The sequence below is a fragment of the Apis cerana genome, linkage group LG5 (genome assembly GCF_029169275.1).
Source record: "Apis cerana isolate GH-2021 linkage group LG5, AcerK_1.0, whole genome shotgun sequence".
In the NCBI taxonomy this organism is placed as follows: Eukaryota; Metazoa; Arthropoda; class Insecta; order Hymenoptera; family Apidae; genus Apis; species Apis cerana.
The window spans coordinates 2269674-2290525 of NC_083856.1; the positions used below are offsets into that span (position 1 = coordinate 2269674).

Below are 20852 nucleotides of genomic sequence, written 5' to 3' on the forward strand. Positions count from 1 at the left end.
TGTTTTATTAAGTTGGTCAGCTTGTTTAGTATGTAAAATTGACACAGTGTCACACAAATACATTAACTCTTGCATGTCGTGTAGTATGTAAGTTATCATGAATTATCAATCATTTACCGTGGTTAATTGTCATTGACAATTAACGAAATTCGTAGATGAATTTTGTTCTCGTTTGTACCAATGTTTTGCATACGTGGCAGAAGCTGCCACCAATCAGAAAACGGGTGTTTTGATAGGCGTGGCTTCGAACACGTATACTTATCTGTACGTCCGGCCGCCATAATCTTGAGAAGTCGTGTGTGAATTCTTGTCGTGATTCTCTGTAGACAAACATTACGTTGTTCATTTCACATTCCTTAGTGGAAGCAATCGACTGATTTTTGGTGAGAAGTGTAAGTTTATTAAGTTTGCTAATTCTATTGTTTTAATGAAACGTTAGTACAATATAAATCATTTTGCCGGTTCTATCAATTAGTGATTTAATATTAAGAAACTTGACTCATCTTCAGTGATTATGTCGATGACCCATTTGTCACCCATATGTCATTTTCATTATATTTTTTTTTAAAACTTTTAGTTAATAAATAACCTTATTATAAAACACTGTGTGTATATATATATATATATATATATATGTACATACATACATACATACATATATATGTATCATATGTATTATATATACATATATGTATACACATTATATACATATATATATACACGTGTATATATAATATATATATATATATATATATATATATATATACACACATATTATGTTATATACTACATTATTGATATATAAATTTTAAAAATATATACACAAAAAATATATTTATAGAATTAATTAATAATATAAATTGAATTAAAAATATACATAAATACATATTGTATATATTGTCAATAATGCGTATATTTTTAAAAAAAAAGCAACTAAAATATAACACAAATATAACAAATATATCATAATTAAATTGTGATAAAAATTATATAATGTTATCAAAAAAATCAATGATATTATATTTATATAGTATATTATTCAATTAATTTTTTTTATTATAAAATAAATTTAAAAAATTTTAAATAATCTTTATCATATAATAAATTTATTTAATTTTTGCAGACAGAAGTATATATGTAAAATGGATGTTCAAACAGGATTGGTATATGTAGCAGTAGTAGTTATCTCTGCAGCAGTTATTGTTTTAGTATCAATGTTTGGTATAAAAGAAAAGTCTTATGAAGAGGCAATAGCAGAGCAAAGAAAACTTCCTGATGATCTTTTATTAAGTATGTATTATCAAGTATTTTAAATAAATTTAATTTGTAAAGTAATTTGTAAATATATTAAAGATATTTATATTTATATTAAAGATAATTCTGATTTAAAATTATATTTATTATATTATATTATATTATATTTATTAATAAAAAATTATATTTATTAATATAACATAATATAATTTAATACGAATAATATTAAATTAATTATTTAAAATTTTTTTATATTTTATTAAGATTTAATTTTTATTATTAATTATTAATTATAAAATTAATTTATATTATTATAATTATTTAAATTAAATATGAGATTAATAAATATAGCACTTATAATAATATTATAGGTAAAAAGGATAAAAGTAAAGAAAAAAAACATAAAAATAAGGCAGGAAAAAAAGTAAAAGAAAAGAAAGAAGAAAAGGAAGAAAAGGAGGATAAAGAAGAAAAAGAACATGTTCAGTTTGAAGAAAATCCTCAAATATTACCATTAGAACCATTAATACGAGTAAGTACTTATTAAATATTTGATTATATTCATATTTTCATTTTATGTAAATAATTATCATATCACACAAATTTTTATTTGTGTATATTATTTTCATGTTAGATATGTAAAATAATTAGAATCAATTAAGATCATAATCTGTATTTTTTAAAAATAAATTTAAAATTATATTTATAAATAAAAAAATTATTCATTTTATATTATATTTTATAAAAAAATTGGATTATATTAATTTTTTTTTATTTAAAAAGTTAAAAAAAAATTTTAAAGTGTATTAAATTTTGATTAAAAATTTATAGCAAAATTATTTAATTTTTACATATTTATATTTTTCATATTTATATGAATAATTATTACATATTCTACATATATATTCATATATATATATTTATAAAAATGAAAATATACACATGCGCTTTTTCAATCTTGCGTTTTCATACATTTTCATGCATGAAATATGGTATGCTTACATATTGTATGTCAAACCTGTATGTCATTTAAGGTCTTATTATACATGATGTATTATATTTCTAGATGTTATCCAAACCATAAAACTAATTATAATATTTTACTGTTTAATAACATGCAAAATTTTTTATACAATATTTAAATATTAACTAATATTATATTATTAATATAATAAATTATGTATTCTTGATTATTTCTATGCTATAACCTAATAACCTATAAAATAATAACCTACAATTCATTTATAAAAATATTAATTATTTAATAATAATTACACATATAATAATTATTTATCATTTTATTTCTCAATATAATTTTTCTTTCTAATTTTTAATTTCTATAATAGTTGAAAATAAATTAAAATAATTGCACACTCCTATATCAATGTAAAAATTCAAATAATGTTTTCCCTATGAAATCAAATGAACTTTATACATATTAAATTTTATATACCTTATATTGAAATGGACATTTATTCTATTGAAAAAATTTTTTTTTATTTTTAATTATATAAAATTAAATTTGTTTAATTTTTGTAAGAACAACTCTTGTTAGTCAAAAAAAAAACAAAAATTTGGAAGCAAATTATATTGTAAGGTTTTACATAAACAAATATACATACACACACAATATTTAAAAGTGATTAGCACTTGTTACATATATACATATATATATACATATTTATGTATATACTAAAAAACATTTTTAAATATATTTATATAATTAAATTTTTTACATAGTATGTTTTAATTATATAATTTTCTAATTTTTAAAATCTATTTAACATAATTAAAATTATGCCATGGTAAGTTATTTTAAATTATAGTTTTGAAATAATAAAATATCAATATATAATCATTAATAATAAAGTATTAATAATATCAATAACCTCAATAAATATTTAGAAAATGAAAAGCAATAAAAAATTTGTGAATTAAATGAATTTTTAATGGAATAGTGATTTAACAATATAAATTAATTAAAACAAAAGTTCATTTTTTATATATTGCTCATTAATAAATAATTCTAACTTTAATTTTTATAAATAACTGTTTTATATATTATAATATTTTATATTTTATTTTTATTGCTATTTTTTTTTTATTTTATATGAAGTAAAATAAAAAAAGAATATAGACTTGAATTTCATTAAAAAAATGTTTCTTTTGCAAATATATTTATATTTTTAAAATTATGTATTTTTAAATCATTAATGTTTAATGTCTAATAATCTTTATGTACTTTAGATTTAGTTAGATATAAAGATATTGCTATTTTTATAATTATTACATGAAATTTAATATAATGTTAAAAAATAATGATTAAATTATTTTTTCCTTTTTATTTTTTCGTATGAAATAAAATATAGTATTATTAATAATACAATGGATTTATTAATTTCAGGTACATTTGTTTGGCAAGAAATCAAAATAAATACAATTTTAAGGTGAAATCTATGAATTATATTTATTATGTTTAATATTATGCATATTAATTATTTTGATTTTTTTTCAAAATACAAATATTTTATATAATATGGATGTGTTAATATATATATATACATATATATATATATATATATATATATACATATACACACACGCATATATACACACACACACACACACACACACACATACAAAATATATTTTTCTGGTATGATAGTATTAAAAAACATTAACATCTATGTTTACGCATAAAATATATGCCTCAAGATATACCACACATGCGCATACATACACAAATTAAAATATATAATCTAAATGTCCATTTTAATATAATGTAAAATAATATATAAATTTTCTATTGTAAAAATTTTTTATTTATATTATTTTTACTTCAATGTTTGGGAAACATTTTATATATGCATTGAAATCATAGGAGGGTAGCAAAGGAAGTAAGAAGAAAAGCAAGCATGAAAAGGTAAAGCCAATTCTTGTAAATAAAGATGAGCCATTGGTCATTGTGACTGAATTAAGTTCTTCACAACCTCTTTCGGCTGAGGCTAATCATTTTGACCTCATTCAACCAAAGGATGACCTCGAACTCATACGGAGTCATAGTGTGAGTGAACTGCTTTTGGTAGAATATTTTATCTCATGTACATTTCATTCATTTTTCATATTTTGCAAAGCTTGCTGCTTTTATAACACAAAAGCTATATAGGTTTGTGTAATGCTTATTTTATATTATTAAAACATTTTTAAATTTATCTTATATTATATTTTTAGCCAATTTTTTAATGTTATAAATTAATGTATTATAGATTAATTCTAGATATTTTTATACTTATAATCAAAGAGGAGTTTAAATATTAATTTAAAATTGATACATTATATATTTATTTACTAAAATATTTAATATAATACCAAATTATTTTAATTTTTTATCTTTTTTGTTATTTTATGTGTATATTGTTTATAAAATTTTATTAATAAATAATTTAATATATAGTTATTATATGTTTGTTTTCAAAATAATTATAATAAAATTTAAATATTTTTGTCAATTTAAAGTATATATATATATATATATTTTTGTTGAACAGAAAGAGAATTTGCAACAAATTGGTCAATCTGAATCAGTTGTAAATAAATCTCCAAAGGAAACTCCAACAAAATCAAAAAAAAGTATAAGAGAATCAATAAAAAAAAAGGATGAAAATATTAAAGAAGAAAAAAAAGAAACAATTACTAATATTAATATACCACCAGTTCTTAATAAAGATTCTATAAAAGACATTAAAGAACAAAAAGAAATTTCAATTAAAGAAGCAAAAGAATTCATGAAAGATGTTATACCCTTTACTCAATCAATGAACAAGGAATCTAAAAAAGCAAAGAAAAAAAATGATATTTTAGCACAAATTGGTAAATTGATTATTTTATTCATTTTTTGCAATTAATTAATTAATTTAAAAAATTTATACATAAGACTAGTATTAATTTTTTTTCATTTAATTCTTATTATTCCTATATATTTTAAATAATATATTTTTAAATAATTTATATCATTACATATACTCATTACATATATTGAAATAAATCTATTATTATTATATATAACTCAAAACTTGTAAATTTTTTTAAAATGGATTTGAAAAATAGATAAGAAATTGTTTTAAAAAAAGAAGGAACTATGTTTTGAATTAATATTTAAAAATTTATATAATAAGATAATAATAAAACTTTTTGAAACCAAAAATAATGGATTTCTTTTCCGATCCTTCTAATATATAGAATTTTTTAAATTTTAAACTTTTTTCATTTTATTTTAGGTGGAGATAAAGATGCTGTTAATGTTTCTTTATTAATGCCTTTGGTTCAAAAAGCTGAACTTAGTCGTTCTGAAATACAAATTCTCATTGATCAACTTTTAAATAAGCAAATGGATAATCCTTCAGAACATTCAGAATGGACAGAAGGTCGTGCAGATCCAGTTATTAAATTAAAAAAACAATTGGCAGAAAAAGAAAAGGCTTTAGCTGATGAACACGAAGCAAATATTGCATTTCAAAATAAACTGAAAGAATTAAGAGCTGAATTGAATTCTGAAAGGTCTAGATTATCAGCTAATGTAAGACAATTAGAAGAAGCATTAAATGCTAAATGTACAGAAACTCAAACATTGCACACTCGTATGCAACATATTTTGGAAAGTCATGCTGCTGAAAAGCAAGGATTTACTAGACAGATCGAACAATTGCAAACAAAAGTAAATGAAAATGCTGCAATTATTCATAAAATGCAAGAAGATCAAGGACAAACTCAAGGTCATTTACAACAAGAATTGATAGCACAACGTAAACAAATGGAAGTTCAGTTTGCACAAATGCGTGAAAATGAAAATGCATTAAAAGCACAATTAGCTCAAAAGCATGTAGAAGTACAAGAATTACAAAGTGAGTTACAAGCAACTTGTGAGAGTAGTACTGCTGAAATAGAAATGTTACGACAACAATTAGGGCTTATGCAAGGTCAATTAATGCATTCAGAAGGACAACTGCAACATTTTAAAGAAGCTGGAGATAGATTGCAAGATGTTGCTAGACAACTTGAGGTGAGAAAAAATTGTATTTGTAATTGAGTTCAAAAGTTTTAATTAAAATTTTATTTAATAAATAAAAATATATTTATAAATATAATTATAAATATATTTAAATAATATGTTTAAATAAATATATTTATAAATATAATTATAAATATATTTAAATAATATGTTTAAATAAATATATTTATAAATATGATATATAAATAAAAATAAATTTTTACAATTATTAAATTTTTATTTATTTTTGTTTAGGAATCCCATCGTGCACATGCTGATTTAGATCATAGATTAAAGAATGCTCATCGTCATGAACAAGAACTTCAGAAACAAGTAAACTCATTACAAAGCGAATTAAATGCTGTAAAAGCAGAAGCTAATGATGCTTCAGTATTAAAAACAGAATTAAATAAAACTCAATCTGAATTAATGAAATTAAAATCTGAGTTATCACATTCAATGAATGAAGCGAAATTTGAGGCAGCTGAAATTACAGCTCTTAAAATGACACTTGTTAACAAAGAAGAGGAGTTAAAAATATCTCAAGAAGAACTTGTTAACAAAGAAGAAGAGTTGAAAACATCTCAAGAACAACTTAACAATGTACAAACTGAATTAAAACAATCAACAGAAAATATAACACAGTTGGAAATACAACTAGATACAGTACAGAAGAATTTAGATACTGTAAAAGACAAATTTGACAAGACCACAGAAAATTTGAAAAAAGCTCAAAGTGACATTAATACTTATCAATTAAATATGGAAAAGTTAGAGGAAGAATTAAAACAAACTCGAAATGAATTAGAAAAAACACATGGTGAACTCAAAACTGTAAATGAAACAATGCATGAAATGAAAACATTGAAAGTTGAGGTAAATAGATTACAAAATAATGAAAAGCAATTAAATGAAACGCAATTGCAACTTACACGATTGCAAGAAGAAAATAATACACTTTCTATGCAGGTATTATTCATTTAAATAATAATATGTATGTAAAATATTGAATTGGAAATATATATAATATTTTTCCAGCTCACAAATCTTGCAGACTTACAAAAACAACTTAAACAATTACAAGAAGAAAATGAATCATTAGCTTCTCAATTAGCAGCAACTACTGAACGTCCAGCTGCAGAAGGCCGAGAAAATGGAATTGATGATAATGTTCAAAAAAGCATACAATTTGTAGAACAAACTAATTTGTATGTTTATTATTTTATAATAATTATTTAAATTATTTTATAATAATTTAACATATATTTTTTGATTAGATGATATATGAATTATTTATATTTATATTTTAAAGGTTGGCCCAAAAAGAAAGTCAATTAAATGAATTAAGGACTGAATTAACACATAAAGAAACAGAACTCAATCAATTAAATGCACAAGTTGATGCATTACGAAGTGATATAAATAATCAATATAGTCTTGTGGCAAGTTTAAATAATGATTTAGAAACACAAAGATCCAAAAATAATGTAAGTTATAATATATAAATCACAATATATATGTATATATCACAATCAATATGTAAATAGTTAAATTGTTATATAAATATCGAATTAAATTATTAATTTTTTTTATATGTTCGTGTGAATTTATTTTTATTGTTTCTTCATAAATATTATTTTGTATGTAACACTTCCATCACTTTGCCAATCTTTTTTGTATTTTTAAATTTTAAAAAATGTTATTTAAATATTTGTAATTTATTCATATGAAATATTTATCTCATAACTTATTTCATTTGTTTATGATTGAAACAGGAATTGCGTATTAAAAACTGGAAAGTGATGGAAGCTCTTTCTGCTGCTGAATTGCGTGTTAAATGTAATAATGGGAGTAACTTTGATGTAAGTCCCCATTTTACTTATGCTAATTTTTATTTTTTTTTTTTTCAAAATTTAAAATTCTTATTTTTTTTATTTTTTATATAAAATTGAATAAATTGTAATATTTAATCGTTATAAATTTATTTCTTTTATTTAATAAAATATTAAAATTTTTTTATAACAATTATTTATTTATTTTTAGGAAATTACACAAAAATTAAAAATTGAACAAGAAGAATTAACAAAAACTTTATTACAAAGGATATTTCCTGAAATAAAAATATCTGAAAAGTCATATGATCAATGGATCAAAATTTATGAACAAAAAGTGAATATAGTTTTAACTGAATTGAAAAAGAAAAGTACAGTTGATACTTATTCAGAATTAGAAAAACAAAATAAAAATTTGCAAGATATGGTTTCACATTACAAACAAATTATTGATGATACAGTAAGTTTTTTTCATATTTTTTTCATATTTATGATACATTTTTATTAAATTTAAATTATAAATATATTCAAAATTTTATAGGAAGGTATGCTCAATAAGCTTCAAAGTCATGTAGAATCAGAAGAAACAAGATGGATGTCTCAACTTCGACAAAAAGAAAATGAGATAACAAGTCTTAGGATTAAATTGAATGATCTTTTGAATAAATTAAATATACACGAAAATGTAAGTTAAAAAAATATATTAAAAATATGTTATGTCTAATACTATTTTTTATTTGTAAAAAATATAAATATATAAAATAATAATAAAATAATAATAAAATATATAAAATAATGGTAAAGAAATGATTATTTTATATTTATATAGTTACAAGATAAAGTAGTAGAATTGGAAACCAGATTAAAAGATGCTGAATTTTTTAAAGAACAAACTAATGCCGAATTATTGGCACTTAGATCTACACCAAAATTGAATGAAACAAACACTCAGGATCTAGGTACATTAGAAAAACTTCAAGAGGTAAATAAATATAAAATTATATTTATCTGGAGTATATTGAAAAATATATGATAAATCTGATGTTATAGGAAAAAGCACGATTATCAGAAGAACTTCTAATAGAATGTAATAAAAGAGCAACAGTAGAAGTAGAATTGGAGAAATTACAGTGTGTCATTACACAACTTCATCAAAAAATGTCACAACTTAAGGTATTATATATATGTATATGGATAATTGTCAGAGATTTCTTTTTTGTTTTGAATGATTTATTCATTCTTTTCATTATATGCGAGTCTAATATAAGATGTTTGAATAAATTAGAAGAGTAAAATAAAGATTTTTAAATTATAAAAAATATATAAAGTGATATTTATACATCTATCAATATAATATTGAAATCGTCAAATTACATAATATATTATACAGAAAAAATCTTTTAAACAAATAGATATGATTTTAAAATTAATAATTTCCTATATATAAAAGAAAATGTCAGAGAAATTTAAAATAATCAAAGTTATTGTTGTATTTTAAAAATGAATATATATTTTAAAATTAAAATATTTAAAATGATTTAAAATATTTTATAATTGTAAATATATCATTAAAATGCTCTATTAATTTTAGAGTGAAGTTCATGGTGGTTGTAGCAGTTCAGAACAACCAACATTAAATGGGCCACCTACTTCTGAATGCTCTAATTCTGAGGTTAGTATACATTGATTTTAAATGTTTTGTAAGTGTTTTAATTAATTTATCCAGTGCCTTTTGTATAAAAAAATTAAAAACTTATGTTATAGCTATAATAATAAAAGTTATGGCTATAATGCGAAAATGTAAAAAATTAAATAATGCTGCAAAATTCTGAATGTATTAATTATAATTTGTGAAAATAATTATTAACAATAGATTTTTGCGTTTTATTGTTATTATTGTACTATATGTAATAATTATATAGTATAACAGTTCATATATAGATATTATTTTGTGAAAGTTACTTAAGTATTTAAATACTTTGACAAAATAAAGTTTGATAATGTATGTATCTTGTGTCATAAAATTTTATTATTTTTTTCAGTTTTTTTCAAATTAAATTTATTTAATGAAATACAGTTTTAATATTTACATTGATTATCTTTTACAAAGTATTATCTATAAATAATTATATTTATTAAATAAATTTCATTAATATCAGCAAAACAAAAGAAATCAAAGAAATCTAATTTTAATTCTTTATAAATATTTATCTAATGAATATTATAAATTTAACAGATGTAGTATTATTGCTTGAATATCTTGGTTTAATTCATATTTATATATACAATTTCATTTAAATTTCAATATAATTCAATATTTCAATTATTCATATTTAATATTTTTGACATAGTTCATTTATAGTAATTACATTTGATTTAAAAAACAAATCTTAACTAAATCTTTTAATAATTAAAATAAATCTGCTAATAAAACTATAATTTAACAATATATTATTACCACTATTTTATGGATATTTTGTATATAATTTTATATTTAGAAAAATGATATACTAAGAATTTATTTTCTTGTCATTAATTTTTAAAAAATAATATAGATAATACTCTTTATATATATTATTATTACTGTTTGAAAAACTTAAATTATTTAAAAAAAAATACTTGTAAATAATACATGTTTTTATTATATTTATTTATACGTCAAAAATGTAAATCTTTTAATAATATAAGAATAATAGTATAATTTTTCTTTTTTAAATATAAAGAAATTTTATAGATCATATATTATTTTGGTACAAAGGTATGTGGATTATTTTAATAAAATATAAAAAAATGAAAAAATGTTTTTATGAAATGTATATATATCAATAATTTGATTGTGATTATCATTTCATTTTTAATCAATTTCTGAAACGACAATTTTGAAAATTTTTTTTTGATTTTTAATTGAAAAATTTGATAAATTGTCGTCATCTAATATATTGTGTGGTGAGTTAAAATAATAATATATCTGAAATGCAGCCCCCACTAGCAACACAGACTCTGATAGCTGCATTAGAAAATATTCTTCTCAAGAATACAGAGTTCGCAAATTGTTCCATAATCAAGCCCATCAATTTGGTTCAGTCTCAACAAGAAATTGACAACAGCCCCCTTACTACAAAATACTCCTCCAAATCTTGTCATATGACAGATCACAACACACAGGCTAGCTGGAATCCATTGATGAGCCAGCAGCATAAAAAGCACAAGAAAAAAAGGAAGGTAAACTCTAAAATTGTGAAAAGAGGAACAAATCTTATTGGCTCTGTTACTGTATAGGTGCACTTCATTTAATTATTAAAATGTGATATTTTTGTTTGGACTCAATATTACAATGAACGTTATTTTAGATAATATCATAAGTATTTTATTTTATTAATTTCAATTATGAATAATTAATTGCTTTGTATATTGATTTTAAATATTTTATAATATAATTGTATATGTATATTTTTTAATTTACATAATATTAATATATATATAATACATAATATTGGTGAAAATTTCCAATTATTCTTAATTTTTAAATTTATAATATATCTAAAATATATAAAAAAATATAAAAAAATATATTTAAAATAAGATTACTTTTTTTATTTCTCTATATAAAATAATAATAATTCCTTGTGATAATTTGGAGTCCTCTTTTATTATTTTCTTACAATATTACAGAATATTATTTAGTAGTCCATTTGAACAGTATTTTGTAGTAGACCTTGGTACTTTTGTTGGTTTCAATAATTTAATTATGTAATTTAATTATAATTTAATATTATTTATTGTGGCTGTCTATAAAAATATTAAGAATATTTATAAATGATATGTAGTTATATGAGACAATAAATTATATATATATATATATTATATAATAATTTATATAATATATATAATTATTAATTATGTTTTATAATTATATATTTATACATTTTTTATATTATTTTATGTATATTAATATGGTATTTTTATAATTTATTAAAAAATTATTTAAATACGATTTATATATATATATATATATATATATATATATATATATATATTATTAGCTTTCAATGTTTCATTTTTAAATCAAAAATCAAATTAACAGTGCTAATAATAATATTTTTTAATATTTCAGTACATTTTTATATTGAATTTATTTATATAAAACTTATAATATTTAGAATATTTTATAAATGAATCGCGATATATATAATAAAAATATATGCTAGCACTTTATATATTATGTGTGCATTTTATTTTATTTTGTTTTTAAAAAAATATATATTGCAGTAAGCATTCTTTCTAATATTGCATAATATTTAAAAAAAAAATAAATTATTTTTTTCTAAAAAAATTGTTATGAAATTATTTATTATTACGAAGTAAGGTTGTGTCATTGATAATCTTATTTTGGAAAATTTGGTGCAAATTATAATAATGTATTTATTACATATAATAATATATTTATAATTCCCATTATCCCAGTGTTTGTTTCATAAAATATAAAAAAATATTTAAGATTTACTTAAAATAATAGATATTATTAAAAACAGCGATTCATCATGATTCGATTGTTAAAAACATTTGCTTTGACATATGAAATCTCATACCATAACGATGAATAACAATTTTGTTATTTTGATTGTTCTGACAGTCCACTAAGAAATCCATGGCAAAACGGCGCAGATTCGCAGGTATGCAAATCAAAGTATGAGATTCTGGAACTTTTCTTCCTTTAAAAGGATTGATAGTAGACTGCTAATAGCAGTTCATGCCAGGTCATACTATAATTTATAATCTTATTTAATAGTTAATTTTAAAATAATAATTTACGCACACATTGTTTTTCGTAGTATTAAACATTTATATTTTTATTTTAATGGGCACTATTTTATTATTTGCTTACAATAGTAACATTTCTTTAGCAAAGAAATAACAAATGTAATTATTCAATATTCAAATTGTACATAATGGTATGTTAAAAAATATTATGAATATTAAATATTTTATGATTATAATTTTTTTTCAAAAATAGTAAATATAATACAAAATATTGATTATATAATTTATAAATTTGAATAAAAATTGTTTATTTTTATTAAGAATAATAATTAATTTTTAATATAATTTTATTAAGATATTTTATTAAAATATTAGATTTAATATTAGATATATTAATATTTATTTATGAATAAAGAATTAATTACAATATTTTTATATAATATTTTTTATATAATATTTTTTATATTATTTTTGTACATATTTCATTGACAAATTTTTTAATTTTTTAAAAATATGTTCATTAATTTTTTATTTTTAGCTATTTTAAGTTCTGGCCTATAATATATATGTTCAAATATGTTGCACAGTGTTTAGATCTCATTAGTTTTATACTTTATTTAATCATCATAATGCATTTTGTATGTCTTGCATCTTGTCTGTCCCTACACATTATTAAGGGAAATAAATTTTACATATTTTCTAAATTATATCAAATTATATATATATATGTATATATATATAGTGGAATTTATATCATTATATCATTTATATCATTTATATCAATATAAAATATAATTATCTATCATAAAATTTTATAAATCATAATATTTTGTTATCAGTAATAATATTTTGTTTATAGAAAATACAATATATGCAATACCTTATATAAATATAAAAAATTCATACAAAAATAAACAAAAATTTATAATATTGTCAATGAATGAAGTGATGATGTGTAGATGATGAATATCAAAGAATATGCATAACTACATATGAATCAATTTTTATAAACACAAACACTGGGGTAAAGGCACATTATTATATAAAAAAATTTTGTTTGCTCTATCAAATTGAATATGTGATTTTCCATTGATTTTAATCATAATTTTTCATTATAGTTTTTCATCAGTGCTATTTTTTTATTTTTGTACATTTGTATTGCTTTTGCTCTTATATGTTTAATTAACTTTCTTTACAGATGGTAAATATATTGTTGGACATAACATAGTGTATTTTTTTTAACAGCCACAATATTTAGAAGAAATGTGCTTATGTAAAAAATTTTATTATTATTTATTATTATTTTATTATTTTGCTATATAATTAAGTTTATGCTGTTTGCTTTTAAATTTTGTTATATTAAAAATAGAGAATGATAAAAGATTAGTATTTTAAACACCATATATTGTTTAAAATTTTTTTCTTTTTTAAAAATTCAAACAGCATGAATGTTATGTAAGCTTTTTAAGTGATTATTTAAGCTTTATAAGATATTTATTAAATATTTTTAGTTTTTATTTCCAGTAGATATATTCTAATTATTTATATTTTTAATATACAAAGTTTATGTAAATTATAGAATATTAAAATCAATAATTAATGAAATAAAAAATGAATTATTTATTTTATATCTGCTGGAGCGAATGTATAAATAATTATTTTTTTTTTGCACATATTGTTTTTTGCACATATTAGATAATACAATAAAATTTTTTTTATGTATTTTTCAGGGTGGTTCAAGAAAAAAATAACTTCAAAGAACAAGCTGCGTTAATGCAGCATAATTGATCGAGACAATTGATAAAGGAAATATATGTAAAATTAAAAACTTCAACATTACATAAATATCAATGGAAAACTTGACCATTGAGAAGACTAACATAATAATGAAAATATGAATAATGAAAAATATATTATTTTATTATATGAGGAAAAATATAAATAATTTTGTAGTTAGACATTAAGAAGAAATAGAGCTGGTGTTTGTTACAATTACACAATTAATAGATATGAGAAAAAAGCATAATTCAACAATTATTAAAATTATATTGTAAATTACTGAATAATAGTTATTTAATTATTATTTTTGTTATGTAAAACACTCAGATGTGTTTAAAATCTTTATAGTTTATTTAAAATTTATTATTCATAAAATCATTCATAGAACAAAATATACATATATTACACTTAATGAAACACATAATATTCTAATATTGAATGATATTTCAAATATCTTTATTATTATTATTTTTTAATCAATAACAGACAGAATCTTAGATGATTTTCATATTGTTAAAAAATTTGTATACAAAGCTGAAATCATTAATGAATTAATGTGCAATAAATGAGTACATTCGTATGATTATTATACAAAAATAATATATGAAAATTTTAATAGATATTTTAAAGCATTTTAAATTATGCGAACAAATAATTAATTTTATAAAATATAAAGAAAATTTGACAAATTAATTTTAATAAATATATTCTGGATAGGGCAATAACTTCAATAACTATGAATATTTTTATTATTTTTAATAGATATAAAAAAATATTATATAAAAGTAATAATTATTTTTGTGTAAAAAGTTATTTAAATGATATTTATTTTATTTGAAACAAAAACGATAAACATTTAAAAAAATAGAAAATATTTAAAAATCTTTTCTATTTACAAAAAATTATTATTTATTTTCTCTAAATCATATAACTTATAAAGTTTATAAAGTGTCTCTAAAGATAGTAAATAAAATAATTAAAATTATTGTCTTATCCGGTATATTTCTTCAAAATTAAATCTATGATTTTTAATAATAATAAATATTAAATATAAAATTTAAATAAGATTGAGTAATCAGTATATAAATGGGGCATTTAAGAACGTTTGTTAAAGTTTTTATTTGTTAGTTTATTTTTACAAAACAGTTATAATTTTTACTATAATATAAACAGGCAATAATACTCTATTTATAATATATTAAATGTTTATTTCGTAAAATATCATTGTTTCGTTTATTTACAAAATCATGTAAGTTTTAGCGCAGTACTTATTTATATTTTACATTAAAATTAGAGTTAGATTAAAAAGATTATTGTTTTATTTCACGTTATTATATTATATACAAGTTTCAATAATAATTTGTAACTACAATGAACGATGTAAGTTATTTACCCATATTTTATACGTCTTAAATTTTAAGATTATTTATTCAAAGTACATTGATGATTTCAATGTACTGAATTTGAATGAAATTGAAATTGATAATTTTTGAAAAATTTATATCTGGCAAAATTTAGATATCGAAATAAATATGAAAATGGAAATATAAAAATATTAATTAAATCTATTTATTAAGATATAACTAATTTAATTTTGCATTAGATGAATCGGAAATAGAATAAAACGGCTTGATTAGTTGGAAATTATTTAGTATTTATTGGTTTTGACTGGTCCTTCAATAAAAGTTTCAAAAATTCATAATCGATTCATATTTACACTATTTTAAATAAACAATTAAATAAATATACATATCGTTAAAAAAAATAAGTTTCATAGAATATGAATTTTATATTCCATAATAAAAAATATTAAGTATTATAACTATTTTTTTTATAATAATATACATACATATTCTTATATATTGTTCATAGTTTTGTATTCTGTCAGATTTTGATTTCTTGATATAAAATTGAAATTTTTGGCAGTAAAATGGTCTAAATTTATTTTATTATATATTTTATTTTCATTATGTAGAAGAATATAATGAAATAACATGTGAAATTTTTCAGTATTTGAGATATTTTCTTTCTTTGAGGAAATGAAAAATATTCAGGATGTTAATATATTTATAGAATATTTTTGAAATATTAAAAACGAAAAATTATATTGTTTATATATAAAATATGTATGGTATAAAAATAAAAATATATACGCGTATAATACTTATACACATAAAAATTGGATTGAATATATTTTATTAATTTTTCAGTTAGACAAAGAAAACAATATAATTAACTAGAATCATTTCTAGTTATTAAACTCATTTTTTCTCTTGAGGTATAAATTTTGTAGAGCGAATAAAAACAAAGAGAACAAATGCAAAAGAAAAATGAAAATAAAGTATAAATTGGAAAAACATTTCTAGAATGCTTCAAGTAAAACAAATGTAAAGAAAGATTGAATATAAAAAAATAAAATTTAAAAAAAGATAAGAATTGATTGTTAACACCATCATATTTTTAGAAAGATGTTTTGGTATTCTTTAGATATCTTTAATGCTCAATAGTTGGTACTAACAATTCTATCTTTATTTTATTTTTATTATTTGTTTTCCTTATTTATATTTGTTTCATATAAAATATCTCAAATGTTTCATATAATATATCTAGAAAGTTCTTATCAATACTTGCTTTCAGTGTACTTAAGATTCAATTGAACATTATTTTATCATTTTTTTTAAAAATATAAATGTATTTATATATTAATTTTATTAAAAAATGTAGATATTATATATTCAGCTTTATAATGTATCTCTAGAATAATGATCTTATAAAATATAATATATTTTAATATATGAATGTTTAATGGAATAAAAAAAAATAAAATTTAAATAAATGAAAGTATAATTTAATAAAAAAGAATTTTACTGAAAAATAAAGTTATCAAAGATTCATTTATTGAATTCTTTCACTATTTGTAATCTATAAAATATTTGTGAAACATTTCTACATATTATTAGCATTACAATTTTATTTTCAATTAAATTAGTAATGTTAAGAATGACATTAAAGAAAGATAAAAGGGAATTGACAAATGTATAAATATTATATAAGAATAAAAATTCTAATACTTTCAAGGCTTGAAATAAAAAAGTGCATTGAATATTAGATTTATTTTCATTTCATGAAAATATTTCATTTATATGAATATTCATAATGTAAATGAGAAAACATAAGATTAGGAAAACTGTAATATAAAATAATGTGAAATAATTTAATTTAAAAAAATATAAAATGTATATGTAATTTCAATTCATAATTTTAAAAAGTATAAAATTGTATTATGCAAATTTATTATATTATATTCATATTATTAAAAGAATTATATTTTAAATATTCATATAAAAAAAAAATAAGAAAAGAAATAAACAATTAATTTGTTACTATAAATTATCAAATTTATTTTTACTAAAAATTATAAAACAATTTACTTATTATTATATAATGATGATTTTTGATCATTAATAAATAATATAATATTTATAATAAAAAAATTTTTATTACAATAAATTTATAATCTATATATAACGTCTATTGTAGCAATATCATTATATAAAATTCTATGTATCATTTATCAATTAAATGAATATTATTTTTATTTTTAATATAGTTTGTCATTTTTTAATTCAACATTGTTTGTAAAAATCCTAAAATATAACTACCCAAATCTTCATCTTGATTTGTCCATGATACATACACACTTTTTTGATCATCTTCATCACCTTCTACTTTTACTAAAACAGATTCAACAGATATCGATCCATCTGTTAATTGAACTGTCCAACCTGATAATCTTTCTTTCAATGGTTGCAATAATTTCAAAGTTGTTGAATGTGCAGGACCAGGATCTCTTACTTGTACAGTGGATGTAAATCGTACTATATGTTTTGTTATTCCTGCAGCTTTTGTTACCTTAAAAAAGTTTTAAATCATTATATTTTAATAAATTATATTTTTAATAATATATATTAATTAAATAAAATAATTTAATTACTTCATCTGCATCTACAAGACATACTCCATCTTCTCGTAACATTAAAACACTATGGAGTAATCTTCGTCGCTTAGGATCTGGTGGCAAAGCTGAATATTTTTTTGCTTCAGCCTTTAATAATGCTAAAGAGGCATCTACTGGCACTTTGGAAATAGTTGTGATAACACAAGTTTCACCATTTGCAGGATTATAACAATTAGTTCCAAATTCTTGTTTTATTTTTTCTTTTAGAAATTCCATTTTAGCAAATTCACCATGTACAAGCATAACATTTTTCGGTTCACAATATTGTATTAATTGCATAATACCTTTTGCATCTGCATGAGCAGAGAAAGACATATATTCTACTGCCATTTTAACTTCTACAATCTGTCGGTTTTCAAATTCGATTCTTCTAGAACCATTTAAAACTTTATGTCCAACAGTGCCTTGCACACAAAATCCAGGCATAATAACCATATTTGCTTCATTTGGAGCCCATTTTTTAAAAATTTGTAAAGATAGTCCTGCATGCAACATACCTGGAGTAGCAAATACTACCATGGCTCCAGGATTATCAATATATGCTTTATCAAATGGCTTTATGTGTTTAAAATCAAACATATTTCTTTGTACAAAAGTTTTCTTGATTTTTTGATTTGTCCAAGTAATAAACATTTTATAATAATTATTAGCTTTTTCAGTTAACCCTAAAGCAAAATATACAGGAACTTTTAGATTCATTCGTTCCCAATATGTTTCCAACAATATACATAATTCTTGTGCACGTCCAAGAGCAAATACAGGGATTAATACTTTGCCACCTCTATCTATACATTCATGAACCTAAAAAATAACTTTATGTAAAATTTGATACTAATATACAATATTAATTATTACATACTTTTTTTAAGAAGTCTCTTTCTCTACATCTCTTAGAATCTCTAATAGTTGTTGCATATGTTGATTCTGATATTAATAAATCTGGTCTACATTTATCTATCCATGCAGCACCTAAATGTCTATCAGGTGTCATGTTATAATCTCCTGTATATACAATTGATTGTGAACCAACACGAATCCAGAACATTGCAGCACCAAGTACATGTCCTGCATAATATGCTTTTATTTCTAGTTCTGAATCAACCATTACAGATTGATGTAATGTAACAGCAATGACTTTTTTCATACAGTCTTTTATCATTTGTGATGTAAAGAAATTGCTTTCTCCTTTACGTTCTACTGCAACTTTTCTCATATCTTCAAGTAAAATTGGTGCAATTGCTTTTGTTGGATGTGTCATATAAATTGGTCCAGTATAACCTACCTACAAGTAAAATTATTTCTTAAAAAAACATATTTCAATATATTATTTATATAATTTATGTTACCATTTCTGTAAAATATGGAAGAGCACCACAATGATCTAAATGAAAGTGTGAAATAATCACACAATCTATGTAATTAGTTGCTGGACCTTCAGGGATTATGTATGAAAAATCTGGGAATCTCCTTTCGTCATTAAAGCCCATGTGCATGCCACAATCTAACATAATATTCTTTCCACCCATTGATACAAGAATGCAACTTCTTCCAACATCTTGACCAGCTCCTAAAGGTGTAACTTTAATATCCGGCATTTTCCTAAATAATATATCAATTAAAGTAATTTACTTATTTTATTTATTTATATAATATCATGTTATTATAGAAATATAATATCATGTTATAATATTCATTATAATATTCATTATAATAATCAAAATTAATTTTGCAAATTAATTTTCGTAAATAATATATTAATTAAAATGACTTGTTCATTATATTTATTTATGCACTATCATTATAAAACAGCACATTAATTATAATAATTAAATTGAAATTAATTTTGCAAAAATATGGAAAATATTATAATTAAATTTTCAACAAAAAATAAAATTTACCTATATCTATCAGTCTTTTGACTGATAAACAATTTAAAAGTGTTTTTCGATATATATTATTAAATATATAGTTAATGCATAAATATCGATCAATGATCTTTCATTTTGTTATTTTTCTATAATTAAAAGTAAACTAAATCCAAACATTAATTCTTGTTGGATCATGTTATTAACGTGTGCTTTCTGGCAATTGTTCTTATACATAACCTCTAAATTTTTTGATGTTAAAGATGTATATTCGAAATCATTCTATATATATATAT

The 20852-nt window shown here is 20.0% G+C and overlaps 2 protein-coding genes across 10 annotated transcripts; one reads left to right on the plus strand and one right to left on the minus strand.

The window, feature by feature from the left end:
* The first annotated feature begins 8 nt into the window (after positions 1 to 8).
* Positions 9 to 14787, plus strand: LOC108001331 (kinectin). 9 transcript variants are annotated; one of them, XM_062075783.1, is made up of 18 exons: positions 9 to 392; positions 1124 to 1290; positions 1626 to 1786; positions 4136 to 4318; positions 4803 to 5124; positions 5532 to 6313; positions 6557 to 7270; positions 7340 to 7509; positions 7614 to 7788; positions 8077 to 8163; positions 8345 to 8593; positions 8675 to 8818; positions 8963 to 9115; positions 9184 to 9306; positions 9725 to 9805; positions 11113 to 11355; positions 12767 to 12806; positions 14625 to 14787. In XM_062075783.1, exons 2-18 carry the CDS (start codon positions 1143 to 1145, stop codon positions 14666 to 14668), a joined length of 3819 nt encoding a protein of 1272 aa, XP_061931767.1. In that variant the 5' UTR covers positions 9 to 392; positions 1124 to 1142; the 3' UTR covers positions 14669 to 14787. The 9 variants fall into 9 exon arrangements, with proteins under 9 accessions (XP_061931767.1, XP_061931768.1, XP_061931771.1 ...); XM_062075784.1 differs by lacking the exon at positions 12767 to 12806; XM_062075787.1 differs by lacking the exon at positions 11113 to 11355.
* A 1519-nt stretch (positions 14788 to 16306) lies between these two features.
* Positions 16307 to 20810, minus strand: LOC108001293 (integrator complex subunit 11). Its single transcript, XM_017062236.3, has 5 exons — positions 20590 to 20810; positions 20038 to 20290; positions 19551 to 19973; positions 18668 to 19492; positions 16307 to 18585 (listed from the first exon to the last, which is right to left on the minus strand). The coding sequence occupies exons 2-5, from the start codon at positions 20284 to 20286 to the stop codon at positions 18295 to 18297; spliced, it is 1788 nt and encodes a 595-aa protein (XP_016917725.1). The 5' UTR covers positions 20287 to 20290; positions 20590 to 20810; the 3' UTR covers positions 16307 to 18294.
* Positions 20811 to 20852: the final 42 nt, after the last annotated feature.